Source organism: Palaemon carinicauda, chromosome 37 (assembly GCF_036898095.1).
Source record: "Palaemon carinicauda isolate YSFRI2023 chromosome 37, ASM3689809v2, whole genome shotgun sequence".
Taxonomy (NCBI): Eukaryota; Metazoa; Arthropoda; class Malacostraca; order Decapoda; family Palaemonidae; genus Palaemon; species Palaemon carinicauda.
Window position 1 is genome coordinate 51,825,725 of NC_090761.1, and position 24,156 is coordinate 51,849,880.

General features: G+C 43.8%; 1 protein-coding gene across 1 annotated transcript in view; it reads left to right on the forward strand.

Moving 5' to 3' along the window:
- The window catches only part of LOC137629667 (glutathione S-transferase Mu 4-like), a 36,881-nt gene extending 15,117 nt beyond the window's left edge, over positions 1-21,764 (forward strand). Inside the window, exon 5 of the mRNA XM_068361212.1 lies at positions 21,218-21,764. Within this exon, the coding sequence (XP_068217313.1) occupies positions 21,218-21,415 (198 nt within the window). The 3' untranslated portion in view covers positions 21,416-21,764. The remainder of the gene's footprint in view (positions 1-21,217) is intronic.
- Positions 21,765-24,156: the final 2,392 nt, after the last annotated feature.

Consider the following 24,156-nt stretch of genomic DNA (forward strand, 5'->3'; position numbering starts at 1 on the left):
ACTTTTTTTTCTTTTGGCTGATGGAGACCAGAGGTCTCCTCTCTCTCCTCCTCAAGACTCAGCCTTACAGACTGGTTGCTGTATGCTCATCCTTTTTCTTTTACTGGGGTGATTGTGTTCTTTCTCTGATGCTCCCATGTGGACTTGTCCTGATCTCAAGGGTCGCCCTTGCGACACTTTTGTCATAGGTTGACACAGAGTCGTATTCTCTGTGCCAGACCTGCAGGGGGCGTCGCTGCAAGCTGGGTTCGCCCTGCGATAAGTGTCGAGAGAAATTTGGGCATCGCAGGAAGAAGATATAGCGAGATCTTTCTCCACTAGGGTCCTCCTCTGGTGTGAAAAGACCTCGGGCTTCTTCTTCATGCACACCTGGATCTGTCTCCTAAGCTCTTCCTCGCTTGCCTCCTTGGCAACCTCGGGGTAATGGGTTGTTTGATGTTTTCCCCAGAAGAGCACCTTCACCTCCAGACGCTGGAGAGCCATTCTTTCCCAGATGTGTTGCAGGCTTGGTCGTCTCTCAGGGTTTCTGCTACCCCCTCGAAGGAAGTGCTGTTGCAACTCCTTCAGCGAAGAGCACGGAGTGACCCTTTCCCAGTGGCTTCAACATCCTACACCATTGATGTCTGCGAAATCCATCTCTCGCCCTCTCCTAGCCCTTCCACGTTTGGACAAGGTCAGCACTCGTACTCACCCCTCCAACGCCCTCCTGCTGCCGACTAGTCTTCTTGCCTTCCTGGGACTATGTAGTCGCCTTACTCGCAGCCTTTTGTTTCTCCCCACAGGAAAGGTTCCAGCTCACTCGCGTACTCCTCACCTGCTGCGGACATTTGGAGATATGATCTTTTGATGGCCTTTGCTCCACCTGATCACTTAGACTGACACTCCACCTTGTCCTTCTGAATGATCTTCCTCTGGACGTCAATCGCGATGATCTGAGGATCATCTCAAAGAGCTCTCCCGCTAAAGAGACCGAAGGTCATCATGGTCTCGGCGCTCTTTTCACGAAGGTGCTCACATTCATGAGCATAAAGCTCATAATCACGAGCTGGACAATCTAGATTACGATATGTACGCTCGCGTGTATGATCGCGAGAAAGACGCTCACGTTCTTGAATCAAGAGTTCACGATTGACGAACAAGATCCAGACGATCATCTTCATGAGGACGACATAGACGCTCGCGTTTAAGATCCACTCGGCGCTCCATAACTCGAGCTGCCCATTCTCCAAGACGACCTACGACCCTACAAGGACCTCCTGATGGACAATGCCCAGAGAAGCATCCTACTACGCTACCCCATTCTGCCCTTCACGGCCTGGGGCATCTTGGGTAAGCGTTCACCCGTACTACGCTAACCAATGCATTCTTCTCTAATGCAACACTCGCCAATGCAATGCGTTGCTCCTGTTCCGAGACTTTTATCTCTGCCTCCATCGAATGGTGGGGGACCTACAGTGCCCCAGGTTCCCCCAAGGCTCCCTCCTCCTAGCTCACCATGGATCGTTGGTGAAATGATTCCTTCGTCCCGGGAAACATGCCCTTTGTTGGTGAATCTCCTGAAATCGTTCTTGAATTGGCTGATCCCACGCGAATTTCACGTGTTTGTCCTGATTTCACGATTTAAGGTCCTGAAGTGTAAGAAACCCCCGAATAAGTTCACAGGTGTTCTAATTTCACTTGATCGTCTTCTACGGACTACCAAAGAGGTTCTCATACTGAAAAGACTGTCGCCTTGAGAGTTTCAGGCTCCCAAACGCCAGTCCACCAACAGGCGTTCTTCTCCTCCAGGGCTACCAAAGGTGACCCCAGACTTTACGAAGAGCGGCGAACTTCCTTCGTGGTATTACATTCTTGTTTCGACCCTTCAGTTGTCCTTGCTTGGCTTGGGTCTTCCATCCCCACTACAGCCATGACAGCTTCAGATCCAGGCTACTCCGCGAATTCCGCTAGAGAAGCTGGTATCTGGCATCTTCCTCAGATGGCCCTTTTGACCCCAGGAGGAGGTCTGCCCAAGGCAGTGCCATTCATTTGGTACAGCGGTCTTCTCCATATAGACCCAGTGCTGAGGAAGGGGTTGTTCTGACTCGTCACAAGTCTTGGGACAACTCTCTTGACGCCGATTTGTCAGAAGACCGCCTTACCACTGGACAAAAGAGGAGGATGAAATGTGGTACTTCACCTCACGCCAACTTGATCCATCCTCATTCTGGTGTCAATCTGCCAAAGTTGTTCCCCGAGATCAACGTCCAGTGGGTTTCCAAACCACCGGTGGAAGAACAATCCTTAGTTCCAGTGTCTGTGGATCCGAAGGAACCGCAGGGTCTTTCTATACCTTCCATCCGAGGAGCACTTTCCTCCCCAGAGGGAGTCGAATGACTAAAACGGTTCCCAAGAACAGGCGAGCGAGAGAAACTCGGAGGCCGGAGGTAGATAGATGCCCTGAGGCGGGTCCCTCTCATGACCCAGTTGACGACTTCGACTCCCCCCAGGCTCCTATGGATGAGAGCTTGGAGGTATCCGAGTTTATGGACACTGATGAGGAATACTTCTCCGGGGCAGCATGTCCAAAGTCCTAGCATGCATGAGGGCAATTAATAAGCTGTCAGATTCTGGTACCTCTCCCTAGGAAGACAAGGACATGGTCCTGGACTAACTATTTGGAACCCAGTGACCCCCTATGACTATTGCAGTCTTCCCCTAATCGAAGGAATTAACAGCAGTCGGGAAGAAAGTTATTTCCCAGATAGCAGGAGCTTCCAGCTTTCTGAGAGCAGGTTCGTCATCTATGGCTCACCCACTTCCTTTCATCCTGCAAAGGAGAACCACCTCCACAACCAGTTCTTCTCAAACAACCACACGTCAACATCTTTCAAAGGCTGTCTCGTATCTTCAGTTTCACGCCTGGAGACTTTTCAGTATCTTCTCTCCGAGAGGTTTTTCACAAGTTGCAAAATGGATGTCTGGATATTTGCCGAAAACCCCAGGCTTTGTATACCAGGCAAAATGGACTGTCTTCTGTGGTTGTAGTTGTGGAAGGGATATCTATCCCCTCGATGCCACTATTCCAATAATAGCGGAGTTTCTTGTATGCCTTTGAGAGGAAAAACTCCTTTCAGTTTTTGGCAGTGAAAGGCTATTGCTCAGCCTTAAACTCACCCTTTAGATTGAATGGAGTAGATTTTTCATCTTCGATGGAGCTTTCCTTACTCGTGCAAAGTTATGAGATCACTTGCCCCCAGTTGGAGATAAGACCTCCTCCTTGGAATGAGGTTCACGTTCTGAGATCCTTAAAAGGCCCTTCCTTCTTATGAACCTTTACGCCATGCAATAGACTGTAACCGCCCTTTGAAAACTGTGTTTCTACTTGCTTTAGTCTCGGCAAAGAGATTGGTGAACTTCATGGTCTCGTACGACATCGCTCATTGAAGGGGAAGGGCCGAAGTGTTGCTCAGCTTTGTCCGCAAGTTTATTGCAGAATCAAAATCTGGGGTTATTGGACACTATATTTGGGCCCTTTCAAATTAAGAGTCTACGTTCTATAACCGATATGACTAATAAATTGTTATTCCTGGTGAGGAGTTTGAGATGTTATCTTACTGTAGCAACTCTGCCCCAACTATCCGCCCTATTCAACCTCAAATCAATCTATCAATCCGCCCTATTCATTAGTTTGTATAGAATCAAGAGGAGGGTCACTAGAACACCATCTCTTCATGGATTCGCAAAGTTATATACTACGCTCTGAATCCTGACCCTCCTCCAGCTTGAAGACCTAGAGCTCATGTCAGTGGCATCAGTACGTCTCTGGCATTTGAACGCCATTTTTTTTTTGTGTTGCAAGTGTTACAAGCGGTCGTGTTTAAACGTCAGATGACCTTCATTGCCCATTATCTTCAAGACGTGACCCACAGAATACTCGATACGTTCTCTATCGGTCCTGTGGTGGCTGCACAACAAGTGGTTTAAGAATATTAGGGCTCCTTGTTGGACAACAAGCAAATGGTTGAGGGTATTGGTTACCCGGGTGCTGGGATGAATGAAAGTATGCCTGGCTATTTTCCTGTCTTCGTCTTCCCCTCTCTTGGGGAACAGCACCATGGGTCCTTCTGCAAGCTGGCTTCTACCTCGGCAGTTAACCATTTCCCTTGTGTAACCTAGTATAGTGTTTTTTTCATATACTTTTACACTTCCCCAATGCTTCCCACGAGGTAAGCATTTGGAAAAATCCATATATAATGTATAATACAGTATTCTTATTTAAACTGAATATTCTTTCTTAAACATTCATATGCTATCTTTCACAACCACTTAGGTTGCTCAGGCTGCTATCATACTCGCTTTGTATTTGTTAGCGAGGTGTCAAGGTTTGTTGTTAGTTTTAATACTGTACAAGGAAGACTCGGGTCAATGACTAAGATGGTAGTCTTGACTTATCACCCATCTAAAGGTGAGTCATCCAGATAAATAATATAAGTTTTGTTAGTGAAGGAACAAATGACAAATTTGGAAATAATTAGTGTTTCCTTAACTATACAAACTAGTTATTTATACAAATTGTCCTGCCATCACCTGTACCCCAATCAAAAAGTTACGTAGCTCACCGAGCTGTGAGTAGACATACCTACTCACTACAGTGGTTAGGTAGGGTTGCTACCTCACATATAAAGTCTAATGGCTACCTTCCATCTTTGCCAAAAAAAGAATATCCACATAAATAACTACAGGTTTGTATAGTTAGGAAAAAATACACATTATTTCCAAATTTTTAATTTTTTTGGTACTGGGTTGCTTTCCCTGTTGGAGCCCTCAGGCTTGTAACATTCTACTTTTCCAATAAGTGTTGTAGCTTGGCTACCAATGATGATAACAAGAGGGGATCTGGGAGTGTTGTTAAGGGGTGTATCCAATATTTGTGATTTTTCCTCATTTTTTGTTGTTTTTAAATCCCCCCGTTTGAATGGTAAGGCCTGACAGTAAATTGCTTCCACATGGTTTACCCAATGTATTACAGCTTTATTATACGGATGTGTTGTCTTTAATTATAAGATGAAATATGACTTCTCAGGCACTGCCTCAAGCCTTCCCCTTCCTCAATATCTTGAGAGGAATAACAGTAACAGCACCTTAGGTGTAATACCCCCTCCTTTTTTGTAAATAAACATCTAAAAAAGAACCCCCCCCCCCTAAAGATCCACCATAAGGATCATCCTACATCTTATTCTTCCCCTCATCTGTTCTCATATCCACCCCCTAAGAAATTTACATCTACTCACACCACCTCAAGCTATGTCCCATTTTATTGAAGATGGTAGATGACAAGATTGTAAAAGAAAAATTATGCTTTTGTCATTCTTAAGTATTCACCTACACTAAATGATATGTAAAGCTGCATTCTTCATAGAATGTTATGTATAAATGATAAAAAGACATTAATCCCCCAAATATTGGATATCATATCTTTTAGTAACAGCTATTTGCATTAGATGCTATCGAGCAAACACTAGCTTATAGGTATTATTGCAATATCATCAACTTTAGCTTCTTGTACTTTTTAGCATATCGCTCTCCACCACATTAGTCTGCAAAATGTCTCTTATGACCAGCCTTTGGCAGGTCCATGAAATATTTTTTTTATGATATAGCACCTTATCAGTGATGAATATGTTGAGCTCACCATCCGTATGTGTGAAGATACTCGGAGACTTTCAATACTGTAGTTGTAGGAGGTGTCATATTACAGTGATGCACAAAAATGCAAAGCTGATTGATATACTGTATGGGGAACTAAGAATGGTGCTTATAGTCACCGTAATGGAGATAATTCAAAGTTCAATGAGTTCATTATCTTCGGGAAAGCTAAGCAAGAAGACATCAAGCCAGTATGTATAAGAGATAACCCAAGATGCTCCCCGGATCCATAGCAAAGATGAAAAGTGAACGAATCTCACCACAATGCCAGTGCTGTAATGTTTAATGTTTTCGGGCAGTCTAAAGCCAGTAGATGGACAATTTTATTTCATTAAACTAACAGTAATGATCTCCAGCACCAAGAAATTATCATTAATATTGTTATTACTACTATTACTTGTTAGCTACAACCCTGATTTGGAAAAGAAAATTTCCATAAGCCCAAGGCTGCCAATAGGGAGAAACAGCCTAGTGAGGAAAGGAAATAGGGAAATAAACTATATGAGAAGTATTGAACAATTAAAATAAAATATTTTATGAAAAGTAACATTAAAACATATTTCATCTATAAACTTTTAAAAGACTTATGTCAGCCTGTTTAACATAAAAACATATGCTGTAACTTTAAACTTTTGAAGTTCTACTGATTTAATTGCCTGATTAGGATGATCATTCCACAACTTGGTCACAGCTTTAATAAAACTTCTAGAATACTGTATACTATTGAGCCTCATGATGGAAAAGGCTTGAGTATTCGAAATAACTGCGTACCTAGTATTATGAACAGGAGGTACTGTGTGGGAAGATCTGAATGTAAAAGATGGTCAGAATTACGAAAAATATTATGCAAAATGCATAAGAACTAATTGAACGACGATGCAATAGATGAATATCTAGATCAGGAATAAGAAATTGAATAGACCGTAAATTCCTGTCCAACAAATTAAGATGAGAATCGGCAACTGAAGACCAAACAGGAGAACAATATTCGAAACAAGATAGAATGAAAGGATCAAGACATTTCTTCAGAATAGATTGATCCTTGAAAATCCTAAAAGACTTTCTCAGTAAGCCAATTTTTTGTGCAATTTAAGGAGAGACATACCTCAAAAGTAAAGTTGCTGTCGAAACTCAAACCTAAGATTTTAAGTGTTTTACAGATTTAAAGAAACCTTATCAGTGCTAAGATCAAGATGTTAAGGAATAAGTGACGACCTACTTACAATCGTACTTAGAGTTTTGTTTGGATTCAATTTCATGCCCCATAATTTGCACCATGCACTAATTTTAGCTAGATCTCTATACTGGGATGCAAAAAACCCAGATCTACATCTTCTGCACATGCAACAAGCTTGTTTTCTAGGCCAAACTGCATGTCATGTGTATTTAGTATGAAAAGTACGGGCCAAGAATATTACCCTGAGGAACCCTTAAGAAAGTGCAAGACTATGCTACAGAGGCAATGGCACTACCTTAGATAGAGAACAATGGTGTGATTTTGGAGTGTCCTTCTAGAAGAGATGCTTACCATAGCTATGGAGTCTCTTGTATCCTAAGAGAAAAGTACGTAGCCACTGAACAATTATGTTGCAATAGTCAATCCCAACTGTGAAGAAGAAATGTTTACTACATCTCAATGTTGTCGAATGTAAGAGTACAAAGGATAATGTGTAAAGAATAGGCCAGACTATTTTGTGTATGTGTGGGTAAAGGAAACATAAGTCGTAACCAGAGAGAGAGCTCCAATGTACAGTAGTAATGTTTGGTCAGTCAAAGGACCCAATAACACTAGCTGTAGTATCAATAGGTGGCTGGTGCTCTGTCCAACCTACTACCTCATCGATAATAAAACCAGGTCATAGAAATAAGTCTGCAGTTGAGCCAGACTTCAATGCAATATTATTGAAATCATGAAATAAATATTTTTAAATATTTAACTTAGCCGGTGAATATATAATACCTGCTCCAGCGGCTCGACAGAAAACACACACAAAAACTCGCGAGCGATCGCTATGAAGGTTGCGGGTGTGCCCACCAGCGCCAACTATCGGCCAGATACCGCATATACATGTAAACAGACCCAATTTTTTCTCTGTCGGCCTTAACGACAAGACGTATCAATACTCGCTGTATAACCTGGAGTTTTCTCAACATATTTGGTGAAGTACTTCCTTTTGGTTTGAGCTTTCGCAGTGCAGGTGTTTTATCTTCAACTTAAATCTTGAACTCGTTTGGATAGATTTAATTTTTGATGTCTTTGGATTGTTTTTTGGACTTTCTTTGACTTTTAAATGGCCGACCCTTCCCTTAGTACGGAAGTGTGTTTTAGGCTTTTAGCAATTATCTTATCACGTTATAAATTAATTATAGATTTTCCTCTATATATTTTATATCTCAACCGCCTTTATTAGGCCTCTTCGATTAGCTTTCCATTTATAATAAACAACAAGATAAATTTTAATGATTTGTTTATATGCGACCTTTCCTGAGAGTAGGCGGTCCTAACTTGGAAACCGAAGTTAATACAATGTTGAGCCCTTTCAATCGTAAATAACTTTTACAGAGCAAATGATTTAAAACTTATTAAATGAATATTTTTTAGTAGATATTTTATGAAAGATTTTCTTTGAATAGTCTTCGTACTGTTTCAAAGATGAACTAACGTTTAGTTTATTTATGCTACGCAGTTTGCGCTCTATCGTTACGATAGAGAGAGAGTATCACGGTTTCACTTTGCAGAAAGAGTAAATCGATTCTGACGTTTTGTTCATTCTTCTTTCAAAGCTTAAATGTTTTAAATACTATTTTTCAATATTAAACTTAGCCGGTGATCATATAAGCTGTCAGCTCTGCTGCCCGACAGAAAAACCTAAGGACAAAATACGCCAGCGATCGCTATACAGGTGGGGGTGTACATCAACAGCGCCATCTGTCGAGCAGGTACTCAAGTACTCCATGTAAACACAGAACCAATTTTCTCTGTCGTGCCACCGGCAAGACCTACTAAATACGCTGTTGCTTACTGGATTGGTTTTCACAGATTTTGGTGAAGTACACATTTCTAGTTATTAGCTTTCGCTTTGCAGAGGTTATCTTCAATACTTCCTTGCATTCTTTGATTAAATTTTGGATTATTTGTTGACGACTTGGATAGATTTTGAATTCCCCTTTGACTAATTCAAGATGGCTGACCCTTCTCAAGTCCCTAAATACAGAAATTGTAGTGCTTGGGACTGTTCAAGGCGTCTTCCGAAGGCTTCTATTGATCCGCACACCATTTGTTCCAATTGTCGGGGTAAAACCTGTCAATTGGAAGATCGATGTGAGGAATGCGTTGGGCTTTCGGAATTCGATTTTCGAATTCCTGAAATATTCACGTAGGCTAGAGAGAGATAGAGTCAGGAGAAGTTCATCTCGCTCCGTTGATTTTTCCTCTCCCCATGCCCCACAACCTATTCCTTCCCCTGTAGTGGTTGCTCCTGATCCCCCTTCTAGCACTCAACAACCTTCGATGGCAGATATGATGCGTGCCATCCAGGCTCTGGGTGAGAGAGTCGAGTCATTGGCGAGTGACCGTAACCAACTCATGGCAGACGTCAAGGAGTTGAAGGGTAAGAGTGCAGTGGGTAGTGACAAAGTGAGTGGTAGTGTTGTGGAAAGTGTTAGTGTTGCGCTTGAGGGTGCGTCTGTTCGTGCCTGTCGTCCTCCCAGTCCGGGACCTCTTGCAAGCTCCCAAGCCCAGGGGAGAAGCAATGTCGTACGACCAAAGGGTTCGACAGGCTTTAATCAGTGGACAGACGTTCCCTCCGTGGTTTCGGACGTATCTTGCCAAGATCGCCCCACCCACAAGAAGACGAGAGAGCCCATTTATTCCTCGTCTGCGGAAGATGTTTCTCGGAAGAAACAATGGACCAAGGTCTCACGACCTCTCAAACGCAAGGTCCCTTCCGCGCAAGTCCAACGGCCCAGTTGTAGCCACTGGGTCAGTTCGGACTCGCTGCAGTCTTCCGATGACTGCACACCTCCTAAGAGAGGCAAAGCGGTACCGCAACAGGCAGTAACACCGTCTGTTGCCGCACCTGCTACTGTAGACCCTAAGTGGGCTTTGCTGCAGACCATGCAGACACAGTTAACATCTTTAATGCAGGACTTTCGTGCGGAGAAGGTTGACGCTGCACCCGTTAGCCTACAACCAACCACGGTTGTGCGTCCAGTTGACGCTGAGGCTACCTTCTCCCGCACTCCAGCTGTGAGTGTCCCGCCACCCATGCGCAGTGTACCCTGCCAGCCGCATGTTGACGTTCAGCGACGCACGGAACCCTCCGTTGACGTTCGCGAGTTACAACAACAACCTAAGTTGTTTTGTTTTGACGCGGTGCGTCAACCTCCGCAACCCACTGTGGTTACCACTACTCGCCCACAGCAGACTAGACAGTCAGGAGTAGACGCTTTGCGCCCCCGCGCAGCTATGGTTGTTGCCAGCTCACAGACTGGCCAACAGTTCCATGACGTTGCGTCCAGTGCAGTCACGCATGCACTCGTGCTGCCGGACTCAGCTGACCAGCCAATTCCTACTCCTTTGCCGCTTCATCCTCAGCATTCAGACGATGGACTCTCTGATGATGACGACGCTGCACACCTTGACGACCCGCACACGGACATCGACGAACCCAAGACCACGCCTCCCTCCTTGGACTTTAGGAAAGTTCTTGCACTGTTCAAGGATATGTATCCTGATCAGTTTGTTTCTGCAGCCCCACGCTCCCCTCCTTCTGAGTTCGCTTTAGGCACGCAGTCATCCGCGCCTGCCTTTACGAAGCTCGTCCTCGCCCGCTCGTCCAAGAGAGCTTTAAGAGTGTTGGGAGATTGGATGCAGTCCAAAAAGCACCTTGGGAAGACAGCATTCTTGTTTCCCCCTGCGAAACTCGCTTCCAGATCGAGCGTCTGGTATGCCACGGGAGAAGTTCTCGGCTTGGGAGTTCCTGCCTCTGCCCAGGGCGACTTCTCAAGTCTAGTAGACTCTCCCCGCAGGCTGGCCATGAGACGCTCCAAGATTTGTTGGACTCCTTCAGATTTAGACCATCTGATGAAAGGAGTCTTCAGAGCCTTCGAAGTGTTTAACTTTTTGGATTGGTGTTTGGGAGCGTTGAGCAGGAAGACCTCCCCTTCTGACAAGGAAACTTCCATGCTCATTATGTCCTGCATGGACAAGGCCATACGGGACGGTTCCAGTGAGCTTGCGGCTTCGTTCGTTTCCGGGGTCCTCAAGAAACGGGAAAACCTTTGCTCCTTCTTGTCAGCTGGAGTAACACAATGTCAGAAATCGGAGCTTATGTTTGCTCCTCTCTCGAAGTTCCTTTTCCCAGAGGAGTTGATCAAGGAGATTGCTGCCTCCTTGATTCAAAAAGACACGCATGACCTGGTTGCGTCATCTGCCCGCAAAGCCACCCCTTTGCCTACCGTGTCTAGACCCAGGATGGATACTCCAGCGTCAAGATTTATTCCGCCCTTTCGTGGCAGAGCCTCCAGCAGAGGAGGTACTCGTGCCGAAGGGAAACGTGGGAGTAAGAAGAAAGGTACCAAGTCCTTTAGAGGCAGAGTCTGACTGCCACCTTCTTCAGACAGCAGTGGGAGCCAGACTCAAGCACTACTGGCAGTCCTTGGAGAACAGGGGCGCAGATGCACAATCTGTGAAGTTGCTCAGAGAAGGGTACAAGATCCCATTCTTGCGCAAGCCCCCTCTAGCAACGACTCCCATCGACCTCTCTCCCAGGTACAGAGAGGAGGACAAGAGACTAGCTTTGAAGCAAGAGGTGTCTCTCTTACTAGAAAAGGGAGCGGTAGTCAAAGTCCGGGACCATCAATCCCCGGGCTTCTACAACCGTCTCTTCTTAGTGGTAAAGAAGACAGGAGGGTGGAGACCGGTGCTAGACGTCAGTGCTCTGAATGTCTTTGTCACAAAGCAGACGTTCGCCATGGAGACGACAAAGTCTGTTCTAGCAGCGGTCAGGAAGGAAGACTGGATGGTCTCTTTAGACCTCAAGGACGCTTACTTTCACGTCCCCATCCACCCAGATTCCCAACCTTTTCTAAGGTTTGTTTACGGGAAGGTTGTCTACCAATTTCAAGCCCTGTGCTTTGGCCTAAGCACGGCGCCTCTTGTCTTTACGAAACTGATGAGGAATATTGCCAAATTCCTGTATTTAGCAGACATCAGAGCCTCCCTCTATTTGGACGACTGGCTTCTAAGAGCTTCGTCCAGTCGTCGCTGTCTGGAGAATCTAAAGTGGACTCTAGATCTGACCAAGGAATTGGGTCTCTTGGTCAATATGGAAAAGTCCCAACTGGTCCCATCCCAAACTATAGTGTACCTAGGGATGGAGATTCACAGTCAAGCTTTTCGGGCTTTTCCGTCGGCCCCCAGAATAAGTCAAGCCCAAGGATGCATCCAGAACATGCTAAAGAAGGACCGATGTTCAGTCAGACAGTGGATGAGTCTGATAGGGACGCTTTCATCACTGGACCAGTTCATTGCGTTAGGGAGACTGCACCTCCGTCCCCTTCAATTTCACCTTGCTGTTCACTGGAGAAAGGACAAGACGCTAGAAGCGGTCTCGATCCCCATTTCCGAGGAGATGAAGTCATCACTGACTTGGTGGAAGGACAACATCAACTTCAGAGAGGGTCTGCCCCTGGCTGTTCAGACCCCCAACCACGTTCTCTTCTCGGACGCATCGGACACGGGCTGGGGTGCGACATTGGACGGGCGGGAATGCTCGGGCACTTGGAACTCGGAGCAAAGAACGTTACATATCAACTGCAAGGAGCTACTGGCAGTTCATCTGGCCTTGAAAAGCTTCAAGTCCCTCCTTCTAGGCAAGGTGGTGGAGGTGAACTCCGACAACACCACGGCCTTGGCGTACATCTCCAAGCAAGGAGGGACCCATTCTATGACGTTGTACGAGATCGCAAGGGACCTCCTCACCTGGTCAAGAGATCTAAACCTGTCTCTAGTAACGAGGTTCATTCAAGGCAACATGAATGTCATGGCGGACCGCCTCAGTCGGAAGGGTCAAATCATCCCAACAGAATGGACCCTTCACAAGAATGTGTGCAAGAGACTATGGGCCACATGGGGCCAACCTACCATAGATCTCTTTGCAACCTCGATGACCAAGAGGCTCCCAAATTATTGCTCGCCAATCCCGGACCCAGCAGCAGTTCATATAGATGCTTTTCTACTGGATTGGTCCCATCTAGACCTTTATGCATTCCCCCCGTTCAAGATTGTCAACAAGGTACTGCAGAAGTTCGCCTCTCACGAAGGGACAAGGTTGACGTTGGTTGCTCCCCTCTGGCCCGCGAGAGAATGGTTCACCGAGGTACTGCAATGGCTGGTGGACGTTCCCAGAATTCTTCCTCTAAGAGTGGACCTTCTACGTCAGCCACACGTAAAGAAGGTACACCCAAGCCTCCACGCTCTTCGTCTGACTGCCTTCAGACTATCGAAAGACTCTCGAGAGCTAGAGGCTTTTCGAAGGAGGCAGCCAGGGCGATTGCTAGAGCAAGGAGGACATCCACTCTTAGAGTCTACCAGTCGAAGTGGGAAGTCTTCCGAAGCTGGTGCAAGTCGGTATCAGTATCCTCAACCAGTACCTCTGTAACTCAAATAGCTGACTTCCATTTATACCTGAGGAAGGTAAGATCTCTTTCAGCTCCCACGATAAAGGGTTACAGAAGCATGTTGGCAGCAGTCTTCCGTCACAGAGGCTTAGATCTTTCCAACAACAAAGATCTACAGGACCTCCTTAAGTCTTTTGAGACCTCGAAGGAGCGTCGTTTGGCCACACCTGGTTGGAATTTAGACGTGGTACTAAGATTCCTTATGTCAGAAAGGTTCGAGCCACTACAATCAGCCTCCTTTAAAGATCTCACTTTAAAGACTCTTTTCCTCGTCTGCTTAGCAACAGCTAAAAGAGTCAGTGAGATACACGCCTTCAGCAGGAACATCGGATTTTCATCTGAAACGGCTACATGTTCTTTACAGCTTGGTTTTCTAGCCAAAAACGAACTACCTTCTCGTCCTTGGCCGAAATCGTTCGATATTCCAAGCCTTTCTAATTTGGTTGGAAATGAACTAGAAAGAGTCTTATGCCCTGTTAGAGCTCTTAAGTTCTATTTAAGACGAACTAAACCTTTACGAGGACAGTCAGAAGCTTTATGGTGTGCTATTAAGAAACCTTCTTTACCTATGTCAAAGAATGCAGTTTCCTATTATATCAGACTGTTGATACGAGAAGCTCATTCCCATCTGAATGAGGAAGACCATGCTTTGCTGAAGGTAAGGGCTCATGAAGTTAGAGCTGTCGCAACTTCAGTGGCCTTCAAACAAAACAGATCTCTGCAGAGTATAATGGACGCAACCTATTGGAGAAGCAAGTCAGTGTTCGCGTCTTTTTATCTTAAAGATGTCCAGTCTCTTTACGAGAACTGCTACACCCTGGGACCATTCGTAGCAGCGAGTGCAGTAGTGGGTGAGGGCTCAACCACTACATTCCCCTAATTCCATAACCTTTTTTAATCTTTCTCTTGAAATGTTTTTTATTGTTGTTTTTGGGTTGTCCGGAAGGCTAAGAAGCCTTTCGCATCCTGGTTGATTTGGCGGGTGATCAAATTCTTTTCTTGAGAAGCGCCTAGATTAGAGGTTTTGATGAGGTCCTTTAGTATGGGTTGCAACCCTTGATACTTCAGCTCCTAGGAGTCGCTCAGCATCCTATGAGGATCGCGAGGCTCAGTAAGGAAGACGTACTTAAAAAGGCAGAGTAATTGTTCAAATCGACTTCCTTACCAGGTACTTATTTATTTTATGTTTGTTATTTTGAATAACTGCTAAAATGAAATATAAAATACTTAGCTCATAATAATGTAAACATGTAATGCTGGTCTCTACCCACCCCCCTGGGTGTGAATCAGCTTATATGATCACCGGCTAAGTTTAATATTGAAAAATGTTATTTTTATTAATAAAATAAATTTTTGAATATACTTACCCGGTGATCATATATTAAAGGACCCTCCCTTCCTCCCCAATAGAGACCCAGTGGACCGAGGAGAAAATTGGTTCTGTGTTTACATGGAGTACTTGAGTACCTGCTCGACAGATGGCGCTGTTGATGTACACCCCCACCTGTATAGCGATCGCTGGCGTATTTTGTCCTTAGGTTTTTCTGTCGGGCAGCAGAGCTGACAGCTTATATGATCACCGGGTAAGTATATTCAAAAATTTATTTTATTAATAAAAATAACATTTTAAAGGAACTTTTTAATTGAAAAACCTTTCAGTTTTTTCCTTTGGTCAAATAACCTGTTTATTGACGAAAGGTAAATGGGCTCTTCTCTTCGGTGCGAAATCAAGAGAGAGAGAGAGAGAGAGAGAGATAGAGACGGAGAGAGAGAGAGGAGAGAGAACGTTCCGATCTTTATTCTCGTCCCAAGCGAGTAACGTTGTTCTCGAGTCAGTTTTTTACTCTCGTCCCTAGTCTCTGTACGGGGAGAAAGGATAAAACGTTTTTAGTTTTTATTCTCGTCCCAAGGCACTGTACGGTGAGAGATTGAAAACGTAGTTTTGAATGAACTAGTGTTTAGTCTCCTTCCGAGCCACTGATCTTTTTATCTTAAAATATGTTTACTGTTTTTTGCTTGTATTAATGTGCTTACATTATACGACTGATTTCGCAATTATAACCTTTTGATTAGGGTAGAATTGCGTGCTTCAGGTAGAAATCAGTTTTATTCATACCTAAATTGAATTGTTAAAAAATTCGATTTCAGTGAAATGAGTGCAAAACAGAAAATCATAGTGATAAAGTGATATTGCGCAAAGTGTTATCAGTGTTGCGACCGAGGGTTCGTCTGTTCGTGCCTGTCGTTCGCCTAGTCCGAGACCTCTTGCAAGCTCCCAAGCCCAGGGGAGAAGTAATGTCGTACGACTTATGGGTTCGAGAGGACTTGATCAGCGAACAGACGTTCCCTCTATGGTTTCAGGCGTGTCTCATCAACACCGCCCCTACCATAAGACGAGCGAGACGATTTTCTCGTCATCCGAAGGCTTTTCGCATAAGAAACCGTGGAACAAGGTTTCGAGGCCCTTTAAGCGAAAGTCAGTCCTTTCAGGACAGGTCCAGCGTCCTGGTTTTAACTATTAGGACAGCTCTGACCCTATGCAGTCATCGGAAGACTGCTCGCCGCCTAAACAAAAGCGTAACACAGGCTCCGAGGGCCTTTTGTAGGCAAGGTTTTGCAGTCACAGACGTTACCCTCGTCTCTTACCGCAACCATTCCCGTTGATCCTTAATGGGTTGTACGGCAAGACATGCAGAATAAGCTTGCCTCTCTTATGGAGGACTATTCTGCTGAGCAGGTTCACGATGATCCTCGCCGCTTAGCTGATCGAGATCCTGGCCGTCAGCCGCCCAAACGAACCTTTGCTCGTCCTGTTGACGTTGACGTTACAAAGTCACGTCAGTCACGTTTTGTAGAGCCTCACTCGATGCAGTCCAGTGTTGACTTTCAGCCGCTTGTGGACGTTCAGCCGCTGCCGCATGCTCTTGTTGACGTTCAGGACGTTCGCCAACCAGCGAAGTTGACTTGTTTTGACGTTGAGCGTCAAGCACCGCAGTCGAGTTGTTTTGACTGCTCAGTCTAGGCAGTCAAGGCAATCTCGAGTTGACGTCGAGCGTCCTCCCGCACCTGTTGGTTGTTGCTGGTCAGTCCTTTAAGCAGTTACATGACATAGCGTCCTTGACTGCTACTGTTGCTCCTTTGCGTGTGGACTCTGCTTGTCAAGCATTGCCACCACGGCAGGTCTCTCCCTTGCTTGAGACTCGGCTATTGTTGGACAAGGTTCCTTCAGATGAGGAAGTTGCTGTTCCCCCTCCTACTGATATTCCCTTGAGGACTCTGTCAGACGGAGAGGAGCCTAAAGCTGCTCAGCCCTCTATGGACTTTAAATAAATCATGCTGATTTTTAAGGATCTTTGTCCGGATCTTTTTATAACTGCTGCTCCTCGTTCGCCTAAACGTCAGAGTTTACACTAGGCCTAGCTACTTCGAAGCCGTTGTTTTATAAGCTAGTGCTCTCTCGCTCTTCTAAGAGAGCTTTACGTTTGCTAGGCGACTGGTTTATCACCAGGAGGAGTTTGGGGGAGACAGCCTTTGCTTTCCCTACTTTTAAGCTGGCTTATAGAGCGAGAGTCTGATATGACACGGGAGAAGTTCTCGGCTTGGGAGTTCCTGCCTCTGCCCAGATAGACTTCTCAAACCTCATAGACTCTCCCTGGCGCCTGGCCATGAGACGCTCCAAGATTTTATGGTCGACTTCAGAGCTAGACCATCTCCTGTTAGGAGTTTTTTTCGAGCGTTTGAAGTTTTGCTGTACAATTATGTCATGCATAAACACGGCTTTCAAGGATGGCTCCAATGATCTGACAGCCACGTTCTCTGCAGGAACAAGTCCCTCAGGGATGGCTCCAATGATCTGGCAGCCATGTTCACTGCAGGAGTACGTAAGAGGCAAGTGCGCTCAATGTGTTCATTGTCAAGACAAACTTCACGATGAAGTCTACCAGGCTGTCTTGACAGCATTAATGGAAGGCGACTGGATGGTCTCTCTCGACCTTCAGGAGGCATACTTCCACATTCCTATACACCCGGATTCCCAACCGTTTCTGAGGTTTGTTTACAGGAATGTGGGATACCAGTTTCGAGCCCTGTGCTTTGGCCTCAGTCCTGCTCCTCTCGTGTTTACGAGGCTCATGAGGAATGTGGCAAAATCCCTCCATCTATCGGGGATCCGAGCCTCCCTGTACTTGGACGACTGGCTTCTCAGAGCATCGTCCAGTCTTCGCTGTCTGCAGGATCTACATTGGACGTTGAGTCTGGCCAGGGAGTTGGGACTTTTGGTCAACCTAAAAGTCCCAACTGATCCCATCCCAGATTATTCTATATTTGGGGATGGAGATTCGCAGTCCAGTTTTTTTTCGGGCTTTTCCGTCTGCCACCGAATAGAACAAGCCCTGCTCGAAGTCCAACTAATGCTGAAAAGAAAACGTTTGTTCAGTCAGGAGTTGGAACAGTCTCGTAGGGACTCTCTCATCCCTGGAGCAGTTTGTCTCACTAGGGAGACTACACCTTCTGCCTCTCCGGTTCCATCTAGCCTCTCACTGGAACTAGGACAAGACGTTAGAGACGGTATCATTCCCAGTCTCCGAACCAGTAAAGGCATGCCTGAAATGGTGGGACAGCAATATCAGTCTGAGAGAGGGACTATCCCTAGCAGTCAAGAACCCAAACCACGTGTTGTTCTCAGACGCGTCGGATTTGGGTTGGGATGCGACCCTGGACGGTCGGGAATGCTCGGGTCTGTGGACCTCTAGTCAGAAGAGCATGCACATCAACGGCAAGGAGCTATTAGCAGTCCACTTGGCCTTGATGATATTCGAAAGCTTCTTCGAAACTAAGTGGTAGAGGTCAACTCAGACAACACCACAGCTTTGGCGTACATCTCCAAGCAAGGAGGCACACACTCCTTCACGCTGCTCGAGATCGCAAGGGACCTTCTCTTATGGTCAAGAAATCGAGGCATCTCCCTGTTGACGAGATTCATTCAGGGGGACTTGAACGTCTTGGCAGACTGTCTCAGTCGGAGGGGTCAGGTGATACCCACGGAATGGACCCTCCACAAGGACGTGGGCAAGTGTCTTTGGGCTACTTGGGGTCAACCCACCATAGACCTCTTTGCCTCCTCGTTGACCAAAAGGTTACCAATCTATTGCTCTCCAGTCCTAGATACAGAAGCAATCCACATAGACGCGTTTCTACTGGATTGGTCTCTTCTGGACTTATATGCATTCCCACCATTCAAGATAGTCAACAAGGTACTGCAGAAGTTCGCCTCTCACGAAGGGACAAGGTTGACGTTGGTTGCTACCCTCTGGCCAGCGAGAGAGTGGTTCACCGAGGTACTTCAATGGCTGGTAGACTTTCCAAGAAGTCTTCCTCTAAGGGTAGATCTGTTACGTCAGCCCCACGTAAAGAATGTCCATCAAAGCCTCCCCGCTCTTCGTCTGACTTCCTTCAGACTATCGAAAGACTCTCAAGAGCTCGAGGCTTTTCGAAGGAGGCAGCCAGTGCGATTGCAAGAGCGAGGAGAGCTTCTACCATTAGAGTATACCAGTCGAAGTGGGAAGTCTTTCGAGACTGGTGCAAGTCAGCATCTGTGTCCTCGTCCAGTACCTCTGTAGCCCAAATCACAGATTTTCTTTTACATCTGAGAAAGGTTCGCTCCCTTTCAGCTCCCACGATTAAGGGCTACAGGAGCATGTTGGCTTCGGTCTTTCGACATAGAGGCTTAGATCTTTCCAACAATAAAGATCTCCAAGATCTCCTTAAGTCTTTCGAGACCTCTAAGGAACGTCGTTTGGCAACTCCTGGATGGAACTTAGACGTGGTCCTAAGGTTCCTCATGTCAGACAGGTTTGAGCCATTACATTCAGCCTCCCTGAAGGATCTCACCCTCAAGACACTTTTCCTAGTTTGCTTGGCTTCGGCTAAAAGGGTCAGTGAGCTTCATGCCTTCAGTAAGAACATCGGCTTTTCTACAGAAAAAGCCACTTGTTCACTTCAACTTGGTTTCCTGGCCAAAAATGAACTGCCTTCTCGTCCTTGGCCTAAATCTTTTGATATTCCTTGCTTATCAGAGATCGTAGGCAATGAACTGGAAAGAGTATTACAGTATGTCCTGTTAGAGCTCTTAAGTTCTATTTAGCTCGTACTAAGTCATTACGAGGTAAATCTGAGGCATTATGGTGCTCAGTTAAGAAACCATCATTGCCTATGTCAAAGAATGCTTTGTCATATTTTATCAGATTTTTATTACGAGAAGCTCATTCTCACTTGAATGAGAAAGACCGATGTTTGCTTAAGGTTAAGACGCACGAAGTTAGAGCTATAGCAACCTCCGTGGCCTTCAACCAAAATAAATCTCTGCAAAGTATTATGGACGCGACTTTTTGGAGAAGCAAGTCAGTGTTCGCTTCATTTTACTTAAAAGATGTCCAGACTCTTTACAAGGACTGCTACACACTGGGTCCATTCGTTGCAGCGAGTGCAGTAGTGGGTGAGGGTTCTACCACTACATTACCCTAATTCCAATATCCTTTTTAATCTGTCTCTTGAAATGTTTTTAATATTGTTTTTTGGGTTGTACGGAAGGCTAAGAAGCCTTTCGCATCCTGGTTGATTTGGCGGGTGGTCAAAGTCATTTCTTGAGAGCGCCCAGATTATGGGTTTGATGAGGTCCTGTTGTATGGGTTGCAGCCCTTAATACTTCAGCTCCTGGGAGTCTTTCAGCATCCTAAGAGGATCGGTGGGCTTCGTGAGGAAGACAGACTAATAAGGCAGAGTAATCGTCTAAGTCAACTTCCTTACCAGGTACCTTTATATATTTGGGTTTTGTTATGATATAACTGTCAAAAACTCTAAGCATATACGCTGTAAACTTAATTAACTCTGGTCTCTACCCACCACCATGGGTGTGAATCAGCTATTATATATTCACCGGCTAAGTTCAATATTTAAAAATGATATTTTAATTATAAAATAAATTTTTGAATATACTTACCCGGTGAATATATAAATTAGAGACCCAGCGGGATGAGAAAAATTGGGTCTGTTTACATGTATATGCGGTATCTGGCCGATAGTTGGCGCTGGTGGGCACACCCGCAACCTTCATAGCGATCGCTCGCGAGTTTTTGTGTGTGTTTTCTGTCGAGCCGCTGGAGCAGCTATTATATATTCACCGGGTAAGTATATTCAAAAATTTATTTTATAATTAAAATATCATATTTTGATGTTTCTTGGTTTTGAGAATGAATGACTGCAAAATTATTTTATTTGCTATCCCCAGCTTAACACTAAAGCAGTGTAGTAAAATTAGTCTTCCAATATCATACATGGCCGCTTTGCAACTCAGTCTACCCTATAATAGATTTTTTAGGAAAATCTTGAGGAAAACTTTCAGTTAACCAATACTGATCTTCTTCCAAATAACATGGCTTTTTACATTATATTGAAGCTTTTTAGTTCATATGTACAGCATGTGATACTGAACCTCAACAAGAGGCCATCTGACAGGTTTTTAAAATTCCACTCCTAGATTCATCTCAAGAGTGGTGATAATCCCAGTGAATATTTAGATTAACTCTAGTTGCTTTAAATCTAAGAGATAATAGAGTTGCTTTAAATCTAAGTGATATATCTTAGGTTGTAATGAGGAATTGACAAGATATTGAAAGAATACAGTGTAAAATTTATAAACTCATAATTTAGCCAGTATTTTCTGCAAGTTAGTCTTAAGTACGTGCAACGATTTGCGTTGGACCTCTTAATTGTAGAGAGAGATCTAAGTAGTTTAAGAGTAATATATAAGCCCTAGGAATTATATCTCACCATGATGATCAAATTTCAGATCACCTTCGTAGATTTTGTGATGTATGAACTTATTGATCAGCATCTGCTATTGGAACCAAACCTCCTTAAGGATTACAAGAACCTGGCTGACTTCCAAAAGCGTTTTGAAGAATTAGAGACCATAAAGAAGTACATGGCCTCTTCCCGATTCATGAAGAGTCCACTTAATAACAAGATGGCAAAGTTTGGAAACTAAGTTTATGCGGAAGAATTTTTTGTGTGATTGCTTTTTCAGTACAAATAGGCTTCTTATATAGGATCAGAGTTCCTAATTCAGTTATTATTCCTAATTAGTGTGCTTAAAGAGTATCAAAACGACTAAATCATTGAATAAATGCTTAAGAAAGGGCTAATTACTTGTTTCATATACAAAATATAGCTCCTTGCCAAACCAAATACATTTCTTTTGTAATAAGTACCATATTTTAAGATGTTGTCAGACTTTGTACTGTATCTCATATATTTCAAGTGATAATCTGTAAAATTTAATTAATCTTTGGATACATATTTTTGTATAAGTGTTTTGAAATAAAGTTAATGTAAAATGTTTAGTTTTGTAATGCCTTGAATAGTCATTGTGTGTAGTGGAGGAATATTCTGAAATAATTTAGTTTTTTAAAAAGTTAGAACTATTGAAGAGGTTTGGAGTATATCCTTTCCAAAAGCAATTAGTAAAGGAAATAAGAGGTTGTTCTTCCCACCAATACAATTTTTAAGATTTTATATACTTATAAATGTTTTCTCAACTATATGTTAAATAAGTTCTCATCTCTGTCCACTGTTGTGTTCTTTGTGGCAGAATTCCTCATTTTCATTACTGCACCCTTTCCATTATATTTCCAAACTATCTCGGTCATCTCCAGTCTCTGGAAACCTTATCTGCTCTCCCATACTACTGCCAAAAAGTATTCATTCTATAGCCACACTTTTTAAAAATATCCTAACTCTTTCTTTTCAGTGCCCATTTTTATGGGCTGTCTTCAATTTATATTCATCCATCCCTCAATTTTCTGATTTATGTCTTTTTGTAAGTTTTCCATGCATGTGGCCTTTCTGACTGTGGTTCCTCATTTCCTTCTCATCACTAGTCCAAACCATTTAAGTTATCTAGTTCTCAATCTTTTTACCGGCTTGTTGGACACTACCTGTATTTCTAATGTTCCTATCATATTTCCTCCATGAATCTCGACATTGTAATGTTGCACCTCTTGAATATCTTACATTTTCCAATTTGTTGACATATTTCTGCTGCATACGTCATAACAGACTCTAGTAATGAGACATTTATGATTATCTGCAAGGTAGCTTAATCTCCCTCTATTTCGTCCATGATGCAGCTACTATTGACCGCTCTCAACTCCTGTTTCACAATACGGAACCTGCCTATCAATACCAACTTATCGGCCTACATTTTTCTTGTATCTAACCTGTTGATTTTTACTTGAAGCACAATTACACGGTTCTCCTGGTTGCACAGGTACGGAATGTCCTAACCCCAGCATCAGACCTTGTGTCCTAAATACTTAAGGTAGTTTAAGCTCTCCCTCTTGGTTTGGTACTTTTCTTATTGTTTACTCATGAAGACTAATACTAATGATTACTCTGACATGAAGCCAAACTGACAATTTTTCTTAAGTTTTCATAGCATTCCTCAGTCGTATTACTCTGTAATTATCATATTAAAGTGCAGCCTCTTTACCTTTGTATGACCTTACTTTAGGGCTAAGTTCAACTTCTGGTAATATGTTTCATATACGATAATGTCTCAAGATCATGGATGACAGCCTCTTTTTCCTTTCATTAAATCTCTTATCCAAATGGGTCTGAGGTGTATTCATTCATTTTGCAAAGTCTCCTTTTGATTTTACTTTTATTTTTCATATACCAATTGGTGACAATTGGAGCTATGCAATTTTTTCCCCCTTGGGATCTAGGCATTAAAGGACTAAAAAAAAATTCTAAGTGGGGTAACTTCTTCTTGAAACTCTGTGCCTTGGTCCAGCTATACACTTGCTTGGTTTCTAATTCTCAAATGTTGATACATTCCTTAAAGGGTTTATTGTATTGTATTATAATTGATATTATTACTAGCCATACTAGCTTGCTGCTTCCTCCGTTGCCTTAGATGACCGCGGAGGTAGCAGCAGTAGGGGATTCAGCATTATGAAGCTTCACAGGTCCCTGCCCATGTTGGGGTGGATGGGAATGAACAAGTAGATAAGGCAGCAAAGGAAGCTTCAGGGCTAAGTAATCCATCCCCCTTGAGTATTCCTTACAAAGATCTTAAAAGTGAGATTCATCTTTACTGTAAAAATAAGTGGCAAGCTCGATGGTCTGAACTGACCACCAATACAAAATTGAAACAAATCCACCCATTGGTGGATAAATGGTCATCTTGTAATTCTACAAGTAGAAGGGATACCATTATTTTAACTAGGCTGCGTATTGGCCATACACATGCAACGCACAATTATTTAATGAAGAGTGGGGAAGGGAGACAGGCCCCTCTTTGTAATACCTGTCAAGTGACAATGGATGTTAAACATATTTTAGTCGATTGTCCTGTTTTTAATCTCCAGAGGAGGACACATTTACTCCAGGACAAACCGTTAAGAGATATACTGGGGGAAAACTGTAATACCCTGAACTTGAGAAAATTTATACAAAGTATTGGGTTATATTACGAGCTATAATTGATTTTATTAATTTATTTATTTATTTTACCCTTTTAATCCCTATTTATTTCACATCTAGATTTTATTGTATGAAAGTGTTAAGATTTGTATTAAAGGTTAAAATGATACTAAATGGTGTGAGTGTACAGATATGATTGAATGATTTTCGTTATATAGCGCTGAATGGCCCTTGATGCCCCAGTGCTTGGCTTAATGCCTAAATCCCATATTCAATTCAATTCAATTCATCTGTGGTGGATAA